Source organism: Drosophila melanogaster, chromosome X, assembly GCF_000001215.4.
Source record: "Drosophila melanogaster chromosome X".
Classification (NCBI taxonomy): Eukaryota; Metazoa; Arthropoda; class Insecta; order Diptera; family Drosophilidae; genus Drosophila; species Drosophila melanogaster.
The window spans coordinates 8,288,359-8,301,108 of record NC_004354.4 but is presented as its reverse complement, the minus strand read 5'-3'; the positions used below and the strand labels follow the sequence as shown (position 1 = coordinate 8,301,108).

At 39.3% G+C, this 12,750-nt stretch overlaps 1 protein-coding gene across 2 annotated transcripts in view, besides 1 other annotated feature; it reads left to right on the top strand.

Moving 5' to 3' along the window:
- Positions 1 to 12,750, top strand: part of nAChRalpha3 (nicotinic Acetylcholine Receptor alpha3) — a 90,970-nt gene that overhangs the window by 66,061 nt on the left and 12,159 nt on the right. For both annotated transcript variants that reach the window (NM_001298086.1, NM_080340.4), the window contains exon 7: positions 8,691 to 8,859. In NM_001298086.1, coding sequence (NP_001285015.1) covers positions 8,691 to 8,859 — 169 coding nt within the window. The remainder of the gene's footprint in view (positions 1 to 8,690; positions 8,860 to 12,750) is intronic.
- Positions 4,826 to 7,806: a mobile genetic element.

Sequence of the window (12,750 nt, the reverse complement as noted above, 5' to 3'; positions counted from 1 at the left end):
CTAGATTTCAAGTTAAAAATCTATAAGCTGTGATTGCAATTTGATGACAATTTTATAAGCAATATATTATAACATATTTTATCCATTTTTTAATTTACTCACTCATTCTGCACTTTTTAAAGCGTAGTTTTTAGAATGCAACCAAATGTGTGACCTTCGTTGTGCCAGAGAAAGTGAAAGCTGTTCGCTTTTTGTTTCCTTGGCTCGGAGGGGGCGTTTGCTTAATTGCCACGCCCCCCGTTGTGGAAGGAGGGCAACAGCACGCTTGTGTGCACACCCACCGTTTTCGGTTTGGTAAGAAGTTGCTCCAACAGAAGCTCGTCTTTAATGCATTAAGCCCCAGACAAAAGGCAACAAGGAATTTTTGTTTCACTTAGCGCAACTTTGTTCGAAATCTTTGGGATTGTTGGAGTTGAGCAGGTGAACTTGTGGGCGGGCGGTCATGGGTTAAAAGTGGATGGAGTTGCAACAAATGGTGGGCGGAGCACTACTGTTGAGTGCTATTAATTAGTTGATGACACGTGCTAGATGAAGTGAGAAAATTAAGTTTTCATTAGGCTCGCCCATAAACTGAAACTTTATTTAATCTTTCTCCAATTCGCATTTAACATTTGATTAGCAGCTTGTATATAATTTTTGTCTTCAAATTTTTGGGAATTTTATTATTGCAAATAACTCTTTGTTTCACATTTCTGTTTCAATTGCCTTCCTGGTTTATTGCCCAAAACTTAGAGCAACAAAAGTTGAGTCAGTTGATTTTGCAGTCAGTTTTTTTTTTCACAAGTTGTATATTATATAATAAGGAACAAATTTTCGTTTTTTTTTGTAGCATTTACTGTTGCTACTTTTGTTTCTCGTTCTCGCCATCGGCACGCGTGGAAGCCACAAACAAGTCGCGACTCCGGTCTCCAAAAGTCATTTTATTTTTATATGAGTATTACGAGCCAGGGGATAAATGGTTGGATTTTTTCCATTTTTTTTTTATATTTTTGGGTGGGCTGGCTGTGTTTTCCCGGCAAAAAGGTGGTGAGGTGGAAAAGCGTCGAGATTGTCCGTGAATGTCGTGAAAGTGTTGTTTATGCATCAGGTAACCAGTTCACCCAAAGCGAACCAAAAATGGAGGACAAAAAGCAGTAAACTCTTCAGGTGTATGAGCTTTTTTTTTTCTTTTTTTTTTTGTGTGTGGCAGAGAAACTGAAAGGGAGAATGGTAGAAAAGAGAAAGTAAAATGGCTGCGAGGCAATAATTTCCTTGAACTATTTTGAAGTTGCGTGTGGGGCAAGAAATAGTCAATAAATCAGTGGCAAGAGTTTTGCTTCGCTTTCTCCATTTCTTTTCTCTCACCTATTTCTGCAAAAGCACACATACTTTGCTATGTTATATATATACGTATATATGTATTTATAAGTGAGAATTACATTTATTTTAAGTAATAATATTTACCAGTGTGCGAAGAAAGGCAATTATGTCGAGAACTCTTACGTTTTGATGGCACCTATAAATGATTCGAGTGGTAAAAACTCAAACAGCTTAATTCGTTTGGCTTTTGACCTCCAGCCCCGCCCAACATTGCCACGCCCACCCCATCCACCATATTTCATATCTCATAAGCGGTACGTGACAGACGGAAATGACGCGGCTCAACTACAGTGAGCAGTAAATAAGTGAAACAAGGCGGCGGAAAAAATGTGATACCCTAAAAAACGGTGTCGTTTGTTGAGTTTAGTTTAGAATACCTGATCTCATAGCCGCCGTTTGCAAAACTGCTGACAAAGTTGTAATACCCTGGAGGGTCAGGGTATCAACGGCATGCTAAGACCTTTCGTCAGCCGAGAGCTATAAACCACTGAAAACGGGGCTCAAGTCATTGACGGGAATTAAAAAGTTGACAGCGCCAGTTACGTGTGTGTGTGTGTGTTTGGGCCTCTGCATAAGTGTGTGCATGTGCGTGTGTGTGTTTTCTATATGTGTTTGTGCACGAGTGTGAGTGCTGGCTGCTTGGTTTATTTGGCGTGGCATTGGCAGTAAATTATGCCACAAGTGCGTGACACACTCACAAAAGCTGCCGCCGGCTGCGAAGTCTCTAAACCTGCTACGCCCACCAGCCACCCACAATTTGGGGCCACCTAACCAATGGCCTTCCGAGCCCCCAAAAGTCAACCAACAATGCCCCCACGCAATAAGAACCCCCCCCCCCACCCCTTTTGGTTTACTCCCTTGGCAGCTTTTATTGTCTGCAGGCTGCCGCTGCTGCGCCTAAAATGCTGCAACACAATTCACAGCACGTAGAGCAATTTTCCCATGAAGCCAGAATCTCATCCTCCTCCTGCTCCTGCTCCTTCCACTTCCACTCCCATTCCTCCTGCGCCAGCTCCTTTCCAAAAACTTGTGCAGAGCCTCCGACAGGATTCAGTTTTAATGCGCATCGACAGTTAAATTAACTGAGGGGCGGCGCATAAGGGGCGTGGCAGGCCGCAGCACGTACAGGTGGGAAAATTCGGTTGGTTATTGCGGGTGGCGGGCGGTTTCTACTCACACAGACCATAGACCATAGACCAAGACGAAGGGAGGGGAGGCAGACAATCAGGCATTGATTGACAGGCGGACAGGTGGGCAAGCCATCCAGAAGATGGTGAGACAAAAGGGGCCAGAAATCGAAAGTCAAGGCAATCACGGAGCCATAAAATTAACCCTACTTATACCCTTTTCTTCAGATCCGATACGAAAAATAATGGCAATTTGCAGTTTATAGTTAGGAAAAATATTAGAAAATTGAGAAATATTGTTTATACGTACACATGTTACTTTCATTCATCTATTCGCTATAAATATGAGTGGTTACTTTAATAGTAATACCTAATTCAATCTTCTAAAAGATTGAGCACCTTGCAATTAACTCATTGTCGCCAAATTCTCAAAGCTTCTTTCCATAATAAACTCATTGTTTGCGACATTTCGGCGAGTTGCCATCATCTTTGCTTTTGATCCGCTTATTGAGTTGTCTTTCGCTCTCGCATTCTAATACCCATTCCCCTGGGAGCTGTATTTTGTTTAATTGCCGCAATGGGTCTTACAAACACCGAACGAATCAACACGCAGGGCACATACACCAGGGCAAAAGCCCACCCACTTGGCCACCCAAACGTTGCTACTTGCCACCTTGCCACATCGCCACGCCACTGAACTGAGCCCTGATTACGAGGCACAAATTTTGGTTGTGTCTGTGGTTGTGTTCGCTCTTCTTCTTGCCTTATCGCAGATCGATTAAAATCATAATTAGCAAACTTTCCACGAAATCTTCTCCCTTTTGCTCTACCATTTCTACCATTTTCCGCTGTCCTTGCGGTTACACCTCAATTGGCACGCCCCTTTTGGAGACTTATGGCCATCGAATGCTGGGTGAGATTTGTACGCCTTCTTTTTTTTTTCAAGTCATGCAACGAAGCGTGTTTATGTTAGTTATTAAAATTCTATTACTTACTTTGATTTCTGGATGGTCCCAAAGTATCGAGTATACGAAGAAAAAGTGCACAGCAAAAAAAAAATATAGATGCCCCTTATTGAATTGAACAGCAATTAAGCGCAAAGTTCAAGGCACAGCCAAGAGAGACGTTCCGGCTGGGAAAAGCACTTTGCGAGCGTTCTAATGAATATGGATTAATTTTTACCCAATCTCTTTTTCGATATTTGTTAGAGTGCAGCTGAAAAACAAGAAGTCAAGGCATAGAAAACACTCGAAAGCTCATAGAGAACTTTTGGCTCAAAGTTGCTGAAATCAATCAGGCGTTGAGACCTATTCTCCCTACAATTTTTCCCGAATTTTCCGCAGTTTCCTCCCTTCCCGCCGCCGAAACTGCCAACGATTTCTAGGTGGCAATGGATTGGTTGGTGTTGCTGGTAGTGCTTTTCTTATGCTACGCTTTCTTTATGTCTTCGTTTCTTTTTTTTTTATGTTGCCAATCATTTCGTATTTATGCGTTTGTTCTTTGACTGCAATCAGCACGCTGTTTCCCCTTCAATTCCCCACGGAATTTCCCGTTGTCAATCAGCGATTTGACCATTTTCGGTCACTTTAGTGCGGTAACCCCAGTCCCAGGAAAAACATCTCCTTTCGAGTCCCACATTCAATTTCACTGGAATTTCACTTAATTTTTTTTCTTCGAAGGGTGTGCCGTTTGGAAATCTAAATGACATTTCACCAGCCAAACACACGTAGCGGGGAAAAAAGAAGAAATGTGACTAATATCTTTCCTTTTGGCTGTCCTATATATTCACTTTTTTGCAAAAAAAAACCAAGTGTCATACCTCGTTGAGTTTGTTTCTTAATTCCCAATCGATTTGCATTCAAATTTGGGAATTCTAGGTTTTTTCAATTTTTTGCAAATTTTGATGATGGTACCCCTTACAAAAAATGCGAATATTTGGCCAAAAATTAATTTTACAAAATCCGCAAAAAAGTGATAGGTATAGTTAGTATTGGTATTTAGAAACTCAGAAAGGTAATTCTTTTAGTTGTGTGATCATTTTTGGCACTTTTATGATGAAAACCACGTTCACATGCATACTTCAATTTAGAAAAAGGACTTTCTTTCCAATTTTCTCGTAACATTTGGAAGAGCTTTAAGCAGAGTGATACAGACTTCGGCTCCTTCGACTGATTTTGGACACATTTCTGTCTCTGTTATCCCATCCCTGATTACGCATACGCCGCGTGGCCCGACGCATTGATGAATTGTTGCCAGTTTCGGAATTTAAGCAAGTGGGTTGTGCTCTGTGGGAAGGAGGGGGGGGGTGGTTTATTCGGGGGGTGTGGAAACATGGCAATCAGAGAACTGCAGCCCGCCACTCGCACTCTACGTCCACCCGATAAACACTCGGTACTCTAGGCACCCCGTTTTTTTTGACACCCTACTTGCGGCAACACAAAATACTCGAGTGTTTTACCGACGTTGTGTTTTTGTTACGAGTAAAAAAACCACCCGAGGCCTGCTGCGCAAGAGCCGTATGGGTGAGTGGACGCACAGTCAACGATCGGCCGCAGGTCATTTTTTGTATGCGGGCTGCAGTTCTCATTTTTTGTACGCCTAAAATTTGTATGGGTGGAAGCGTGACGGGTATAAGAAATGAAGGGTAAAAGGGAATACCCAAGAAAATTTTTGTGCTCATGTCTTTGCTCTTTGATGGACTCAATGGGTGCCTCCCATTTCAAACACATAAAGTAATTGCAATTAAAGACGGCATTTGTTGATTTTTACGTTTTTTAATGTCTCAATCTAAATAATAAAAACATAGTGGGCTTAAAAAGTATCTATTAAATATAAGGAACTTCATTACTTTCACATTTTTAGGATTTTGCATCTAATGTCTTAACAAATAACAATCTTATATATTATTAATTAATACTTATACTTAATACTTAACACTTATACAAAAATTAAGCAAATAATAAGAATTAATAATATAAAATATACTTATAAGAAGGAATATCTATTGCGAGTTGTTTAGGTTTTTGTAATAGGAATGCAAAAAAAGGAGGCTATCTACAGATTTTGGGCATAATCTATTTCGCTTTTCTGTTATTATATTACCTGCTAGGGAAAACACTCTTTCAGCTGCTGCGCTACTGGCTGGTATTGATAAAAGTTTTAATGCTAACTTTGACAACTGAGGGTATAAGTTTGCGTTATTTTTCCACCACTCAATTACTTCAAAATTTTGAGACAATGGAACTCTTTGTCTAATATATCGTTCAATTTCATCTAATGGAGATTCATTGAAGTTGGAATTAGACTCAGTTACTAACTTTGGGAAGAAGAATTCGTTTTCAGAAGATATTGTTTTGTTTTTTTTTGGAAATAAGTTTGGACTTTCTAGACTTTCTGGAGTTTCTGGAGTTTCTGGAGTTTCTGGAGTTTCTGGAGTTTCTGGAGTTCTTGGAGTTTCTGTAGATTCTAAGCTTAATGTGTATGAAATTGGGACTTGAATTTGTGAAATGCAAAACACCTTTATTTCAAGAATATCTTCTTCCTGAAGATGTGCTGCGGGTGGATATAAAAAAAATGCCGCCTTATGCCATATGCTTAGATTTGCCATCCAAATCTTACGAATATTTTCCAAAATTCTTTCCTTAAGCAATGCTGCTGCAGAAAGGTCTAAAATATTCGGCTCGCATAATTCTAAAATTTTAGAGATGGATGGCAATACGAAGCATATAGATGGTGAGCTAGATGTTTGCAACTTCTTAAATATTCGTTCAAAGTCTCCTAGAATATCTACCACAACTTTTAAAGATGATTTATTAAAATCTACATGGATATCAGCTTCACCTAATATTTTATCCACACTACGCCAGTTATCCAGAATGGACTTCATCATTTTGTAGTTGGAGTTCCATCTAGTCGGACAGGCGCTTTTCAAAGTGGTTTCTAGAGTATGCTGCAAATTTGATTTTTTGCAGTACTTCACGATTTTTTTGCATGATTTCACAATTTTTTTGAGTTCATTGGCCTCGTTAAACGATTTTTCTAAAACATTTGACAACAGGTGACTGCTACAATTTAAACGGGTATTGCCCTCTAAAGCCTTTTTTATATTTGCTCCCCTGTCAGTCACAAACTTAACATTATCAATGTTCTCAACATTGAATTCCGAAAATAAACCTTTAATTTTCATTAAAATGTTTTCGGCAGTCGATTTTTGAAAATTCATCGATTTTAGTCCCAAAATCATGTCACAAAGTTTAAATTCTTTTTCGTAATGGAAAGTGATGCCCAAAAAGTTTCTTTGGACATACTGGTCAGTCCACATGTCGACGGTCGCACTTGCTCTTCCGCTATCCACAGCTTTTTTTATCTCGGACGAGATTAGACTCCTCTTCTCTTCTGCATCCGATTTGGCCTTCCGACTTAATGTTGTTGGATCAGGTAGTAAGTCATCGACGTCTACCTGTTCCCCATAGATAGCGCCGATTTGTAGGAAAAACTTCACCAAATTTTTAAATCCGGCTCCGGTTACTGCAGAAAACGGCCGACAATCTTGGACAACCCATTGGGTGCATTTTTCAATAGCTACTTTCTTGTCGTTTTCCGAAACAATTTTTAATTCCGTTGGTCGTCTTAATGTTAGACAACATTTATGGCGGGATAAATTGGAGGTGTTTTTGTGTAAAAATTTGAGCACTTTCTGGCATTGCCTGCAGAACAGCCATCCGTCCAGAACAGTTTCATCTTCCTTTAAAATGTCACATAAAATGCTCCAAATAACACTTTTCCCTTTATGTTTATTGGCAACTGAGTATGTTCCATTGTTAATTTTATTTTTAACGAAATCAGCCGCTTCTGCCATTATTGTGACCTTTTCCTTTGGCTTCCAAATAATACTGAATCCTAACAAGCTAGTAATTGCATCGTAAAAAACAAAAAAGGGGCAATTAACAGCCGAGACACTGGACCAAAGACACAAGAACTCAACAATCATTATGTATGGCGCCATTTGACTCGACTACCTACGAGACCACTCGAGTATTTTTGGAAACACCCGAGTATTTTTGGAAACACCCATGTGTTTAACGGTATACCCACAAGTGTTTTTCTCACTCATCCCTTTTTAGGCACTGTGTGAGCGGCACCCGCGACGCAAAACACCGTATTGATTCGGGTGCGCACACAACGGGGTGTCTTGTCTGCATGTTCAGATTTATACTGTGTGTTTGTAAGTACCCGCGATGTGCGTGGCGAGTAGCACCCGCACACAAAATTGTAGGGTGTGAGTCGAGTGGTAAAAAAGTGCCACCCTTGCAGTTCTCTGATTTATACCTATTTCTTTTGCGCTGTTCCATGTCTTCCAGAGTTTTCCAAGTGCCTACAAGGATTGGGGCAAATAAAAAAAAATAACGAACAGTCCGCTCGACTCAATTTACAAAAATTCTCTTTCTTTTTCTTCATTACTTTTTTATATTCTTTTCTTTTCTTTTGTTTTGGTTGTTTTTTTCTTTGTTATTTTTGGTGGGCAACCGCAGTCAGAGATTATTAACTTTTAAATTATGCATTTCGCCAAAGGATGAAAGGGGGCCAAAAATATGAGAAAAGCTCAAACGCTGAATGACTATCGAACTGATTAACGCAAATGGATGGAAGTTTCAATCAGTTGGTCTCTTTAAGTGGATTATTTTGAAAAAAGTTTGCATTTGTAACTTGAAGATCTAGAAAAATTATTAAATATTTACTTCTTAAATGCTAAATACTCTCAATTTTAACTTGACACCACAGTTTCAAAGTCAATCAAAAAGTTTGAAAGCCATTGCCGTTCGATTTGCAGCTATGCTAAAATACACAAAAAACCATTTTGACACTCAGTTAGCAGTTAGGCCAATATTTTTTCAGCATTTTGCAATATTTATCATGCGGCCGATGATTTATGTGATTGGAGTGCCATATATCTGCGGATATATGCGTGTGTTTGTTTATGTAAATAAATATAGGGTTTCTGGGCCTGCTGCATTGCAAAAGCACCGCAAAATAAAAAAAAAAAACAAAAAAAACCCCCATCAAAATAAATATCGTCAGACCGAATGAACCTTAATAAATATTTACGCGTTGCGTAGCAATTTGCCTAACTCATACTCGCAAATTGAGCTCCACTGCAATGCATATGATGATACATATTATATATATTAACCCGATCTCTTCCAGAAACGAGAAGTTCTACACGTGCTGCGATGAGCCATATCTGGACATCACCTTCAACATAACGATGCGTCGGAAGACTCTCTTCTATACCGTCAACCTGATCATTCCCTGCATGGGCATCAGTTTTCTCACCATCCTCGTATTCTACCTGCCATCGGATAGTGGCGAGAAGGTGAGTGCAGGGTATCAGTTAGTTGGGAGAAGAAGTATTTCAAGCTTGGTAAGCTTCAAGAGCTGGCTTCAAAAGTGTTTCCTTTGCATAACTATGCTCCTTCCAAGATATTTTTTTTTTGTGATTACACAAATGTTAATCGACTTAAAAAAAAGAAACTCCTAATAAATTAAAGCACATAATTCATTCGCCGAGATATAGTTATATTTATTGTACCCATGGTGGCAAAAAATAATTATATTTGATATTTATAGCCATCTTATTTATGGAGTTTATATGCTGTGCGGCTCGACTGATAAACGCGTTCAATTAATGAGCTAAAGTTTAATTAAATCAGTCGCAAAATAGTGGCGGGCCGAGTGTCTAAAAGCTTTATCATCTGCCAATTGGATTTATGCTAATGATACGCATGTTATTGCATTTATTCGCAGTGGAATTAACCATTAGAATCAAGTTCATTCGCAGCTGAAATGCATTAGCTTGAATATACAAAATTTTTCGTTGTTTTTTTTTTTATTTTCTTTTTTGTCCGCCCGATTTTTCCGCTGTATTTGCTTTGTTCACATCTGCTGCCATTTTCCCCGCGTTTTTCACCATTCTGACATTTTTTTTTTTTGCATTAAACCAATTGCCATAATTTATTGCCAGCTCAGACCACCAACACCACCCCCCGCCCCCGCCATGCCCCTCGCCCATCTGCTAAAAATGTGCTTTTAATTAAAAAGCAAAGAAAAAAAGAATAATAATAATTTCACACTCAAATGAAAATGAAAATGCATTTCAACATTTTATACGTTTTGATTTTAATTCTGTTTTATTTTTTTCGCCCGGCTTGCCATCATTTAAGTTTGAGTAAATAAAATTACACGATGTATTCAATTTAATGCGAACAAAAGTCTGGCGCGTCTATATAAACATATTTATGTATGTATATATATGTACACATATTTTCCTCTTTTTTTTTTTTTTTTTGTTGCGGTTCTTTGCGCGATTCTTTGAGGGGAAAAGCCAAACGAAAATGAAAACACGAAATGGCATAATGCATAAATATAAACATTTACATGCTGCTTGGGAGTTATGAATAAATTACGGCCAATTTTCAAAATAAATAAAATGCAAAAATAATTTGTGTGCGCAAGCGGTTTGTGGATTACTGATGCCGATGTTGATGCCGATGTTGATGTCGATTTCGATGTTGATGCCATCCGACATTTTCACATCGCTCACGGGGCATAATTTATGTTATAAATATTGACAGTGCCGGGCATTTGGCATTTTGCATTTGGCATTTGATGGGCCATCCCAGTAGAGCGGCAATCTTCAGCAGGCATTATGTAAATTTGCCGATTTGCGTGTGCATTATCGAGTTAAGAGCGGTGTGTTCACTGAGTGCTCATCAACACAAAACACGTATTTAAACGAAAGCGACATATTCGAGAAGTTCGAGGATGTAACTATGCATCAAATTCCACTCAAATAGCAATATTAGTAACTATTTTAGATTTCAATTGAGAAGTATTTAGGTAATAAGAAATGGCTTATTCTTATTGTAAATCAAACTCAATTGCATGCAATGCAATCAATATTTCGTTCGTGGCATTTAAAGTTGCCTGCTTCGATGCAAAAAATAATCAATTCGTGTGTTATTATTTTGCCAGGAGTTTGCCACGTTCAATTTTTTTTTTTGTATCTTTTACGATTTGTGCCATGTGGGCACATTTCATTGCACTGTTGTCCCTTTTATGGCCCGGCACGCACACTCATGCACTCACACTCACACACACACACGCACACACACACACATGGACAGACTGAAGCACTGACACACAGAGCTGGCAAATATTTGCGCCTAAAAGCAGGCAGCGAAATAAAACAGAACACAAACTGTGGAACAGTTCGCAGTTCGCTCGAAATGCCGAAACGCCACCGGTCAGTCAGTCTGCAGTTAACTGTGGCAACTCTGGCACGTCCGCCACGCCCACCGCCCCTACCCCCCTTGCAGTCGGTTTGGTCCTTTTGCAGCCCCGTGGCCGAAGTTCCATCGGAATTGGAATTGGAATTGCCAATTTACATGCATATGTGCCACAACGCACTTCATTCATGCAATTGCCGATTGCGAGAGTGTGCGGAAAGGCGGTGGTCAAAAATGCTTGCCAACACTGGCAAAAAAATTACGCCCAATAGAGATCAAATTACGGGGTTTTCCAATGTGGGGAGTTTCGCCATTTAAGACGTTACATTATTCGAATATACATATCTAAATAGAAAGCCACCAGCTTTAAACTAAAAGAAGTGTAAGTATTATAAATATTTTAAGCAAGTCATGCATTTTTTCAAGTGTGCTTAAAAACGACTGGCTACTTTTCCCGATACTAAGTAGCCGCACTGTTCCCAATTCGCCGACGTTTATTTGCATCGTATTTTTATGGCCGAAACAATTACGTTTTACGAACGGAGTCCAGATTGAAACTGGCCCATCATTTGGGGCCAACCGAACCATCCAGTTTGCATTGAACTCAACCCAATGGAACCCAAATCGCAAACCGAAATGCATTTGGCCACCTTAATTACACCGAGCATTTGCATAAATAATTAGCAATTCGTTAGTGATGGCAGCGTGAGGCGATTGCCCACGAATCGGGTTCATTGTAGCCAATCGTATCACCGCTAAGGCAATAGTTTAAATACACTTGAAAATATTATTTGAAAAGCAAATATATGTATATGGATTAAAAACATATACTATAAACCTGTTTTATATGTCGTAGTTCACTATTAAACCTTTTACATTTTCAAATCATAAATTGCATCTTATAATTATTGGGTAACTACGTGAGCATTTATCTCAGTGCATTTGTAGTTGAAAGATCGAGGATGTTGGCAATGGATTTGCTTGGCAAGTTGTAACCTTAATTAGGCAACGTCACTAATCGCTTTACAAGCCCTGGCCCCAAACTAAGGCTAATTATCATAAAATCATTAAGCATCGAAAATTTATGCTGCACACACAGACGCACAACCACCCACACACACACACACACACACCGAGAGAGAAACACACAGACAGACAGAAGAGAGGCTCAAATCGCCCGTCTCATTTTCGACATTTAATTACTTTATGCACACACACACACACACTCACAGCAAAAACCCATACACAAGCACACTTAATTACAATCAGCTTAGGCATAAGTAAGGTAAACTGCCACGCCCCCTCCGCTTCTTTCACACCCACAAATCATTTTTCGCTTTATTGAGCGCCCCAAAAAAAGTGTGCCGCGTTTTCGTTTTCATTTTGATTTCAGTATGAGGTTGGTTCGGGTTTTTCCCACCCCCTCGACTTATTCAAAAAAAAAATTTCTTTTTCGGCACTTTGCCGTTTTGGCCTTGCATATGATTTGTTGGCCAGCTTCTCTGGCAAGGCCGCAAAATGCCAACTGACAAACCGCCTTTTCATACGCCCATTGCCTCGGCTTATTATTTGCTTGTGATGCCCGCTTAGGCATTCTAAATCAATTTGGATTTGTGGCTCCAAATTGCCGCCCAAGCGAACGGAATCGGAATCTGAATTGGAATCGAAATCGGATTCGGATTGGTAATCGGCATCTTGGCAATTATATGGCATAGGAATTAAGACCACAACCTTGTTTCATTAGGCAGCAGGAAGATTGGTTAAAAAAAAAAAAGACAATCAAACGATTTATTTCCAAGAAAAATTGATTGAATTGTAGCTTCTAAATGAATTAAAATAATTTAGAAAATTAAATTACGTATATTAATACTACTTATCTATCAATTTATATAATCCAAGGCAGCTTATCGATTGCCTTCGTTAATTAACAGCGCCCAACTTTTGCTCATTAATTATTCCAAGCAGCTTAAATGTCCTGC